The sequence below is a fragment of the Alligator sinensis genome, unplaced genomic scaffold (genome assembly GCF_000455745.1).
Source record: "Alligator sinensis unplaced genomic scaffold, ASM45574v1 scaffold184_1, whole genome shotgun sequence".
Classification (NCBI taxonomy): Eukaryota; Metazoa; Chordata; order Crocodylia; family Alligatoridae; genus Alligator; species Alligator sinensis.
Genome location: NW_005842983.1, coordinates 175770 through 177010, shown reverse-complemented (window position 1 = coordinate 177010; position 1241 = coordinate 175770). Strand labels below are relative to the sequence as shown.

Below are 1241 nucleotides of genomic sequence, written 5' to 3'. Positions count from 1 at the left end.
CTCAACTCCGCTTCACCCCCCCCCTCCCCCGGTCCTCTCCCGCCGCGGGACCTGCACTGCCCAGGGGCCAGACTCCTGCACGCCTGGTGCCTCCTTCCACCGTGGAGTCGGGACCCTGGGATCCCTACCTGCTACAGGACCTGGGCACCGGGGGTCTCACCCATGGCAGGGCCAAGCACCGGACGCCCGGTTCTCCGTCGCAGGGTTCCCAGCCTTCTTATGCTGAGGGCCGGCAAGCGACCGCGGACCGGCAAACTGCGGACCAACCCCAACCCTTGTTTCTACTCCGCATAGGGAAGGGTTGGCTGCCAGTCTGCAGGATCCCCGTCACTTCCAGTCCCCAGTTTGCCGGTCCGCAGTCACTTCTGGTCCGGCAGCCAGCCCGTCCCATCCTAGCACCGGGCTGTGGACCCGGGGTTGGGAACCCCTGCTGTATCTGCTATGAGATCTGGACACCTGGGTTCTCTTCCCATGGCGGGTCCGGGCACCTGGATACTTGGGTCCTCTGTCTGCTGTGGGTTCTGCACTGCCATGCCATCCGGGCACCCGGATTTTCTACCTGCTACGGGATCTGGCCCCCGGACACCCGGGCTCCCCACCCTCAGTGGGGTCCAGGCACCCGGACACCTGGGTTCTCTACCTGCTATGGGATCCGGACACCTGGGTTCTCTACTTGCTATGGGATCTGGACACCTGGATGTGCGGGTTCTCCACCCACAGCAGGGTCCAGGCACCCGATGCCTGTGATCTCTACCTGCTACGGGATCTGGACCCCGGACACCTGGGTTCTCCAGGCCCCTGGGCCCCCCACACCCCACCCAGCCCCGGCTCAGCGGACGAGCACGTTGATCTCGGCCACGCTGGCTTCCAGCACGTTCTCAGCCGTAGTCTTGCCATGCTGCTCCTTGAGGTGGCGGCGGATGGCGGGTTTGTGAGCGAAGCGCACATCGCAGTAGGAGCAGCGGTAGGGCCGCAGGCCGCTGTGCAGGTTGAGGTGGTCGTGCAGCGTGGACTTCTGTGTGAAGCTCTTGCCGCAGACACCGCACGAGTGGGACTTGACGCCACGGTGCACGTTCATGTGCCGGTTGAGGTTGCTGCTGTGGTTGAACTGCTTCCCGCAGCGCGGGCACATGAAGACAAAGTGCTGGGCCCGCATGTGGAACACCAGCTTCTCCACCCCTTGGAAGGCCTCGCCACACTTGGCACAGCGCGCCGGCCCCCCGCCCGCACCCCCGGCCCCA

General features: G+C 65.7%; 2 protein-coding genes across 2 annotated transcripts in view; both read right to left on the bottom strand.

Annotated features, from left to right (window-relative positions):
• The window catches only part of EHMT2 (euchromatic histone lysine methyltransferase 2), a 14002-nt gene extending 13469 nt beyond the window's left edge, over window positions 1-533 (bottom strand). Inside the window, 1 exon segment of the mRNA XM_025192935.1 lies at window positions 497-533. Coding sequence (XP_025048720.1) covers window positions 497-533 — 37 coding nt within the window.
• Window positions 14-1241, bottom strand: part of ZBTB12 (zinc finger and BTB domain containing 12) — a 2907-nt gene continuing 1679 nt past the window's right edge. The window contains exon 2 of the mRNA XM_025192934.1: window positions 14-1231. Within this exon, the coding sequence (XP_025048719.1) occupies window positions 830-1231 (402 nt within the window). The 3' untranslated portion in view covers window positions 14-829. The remainder of the gene's footprint in view (window positions 1232-1241) is intronic.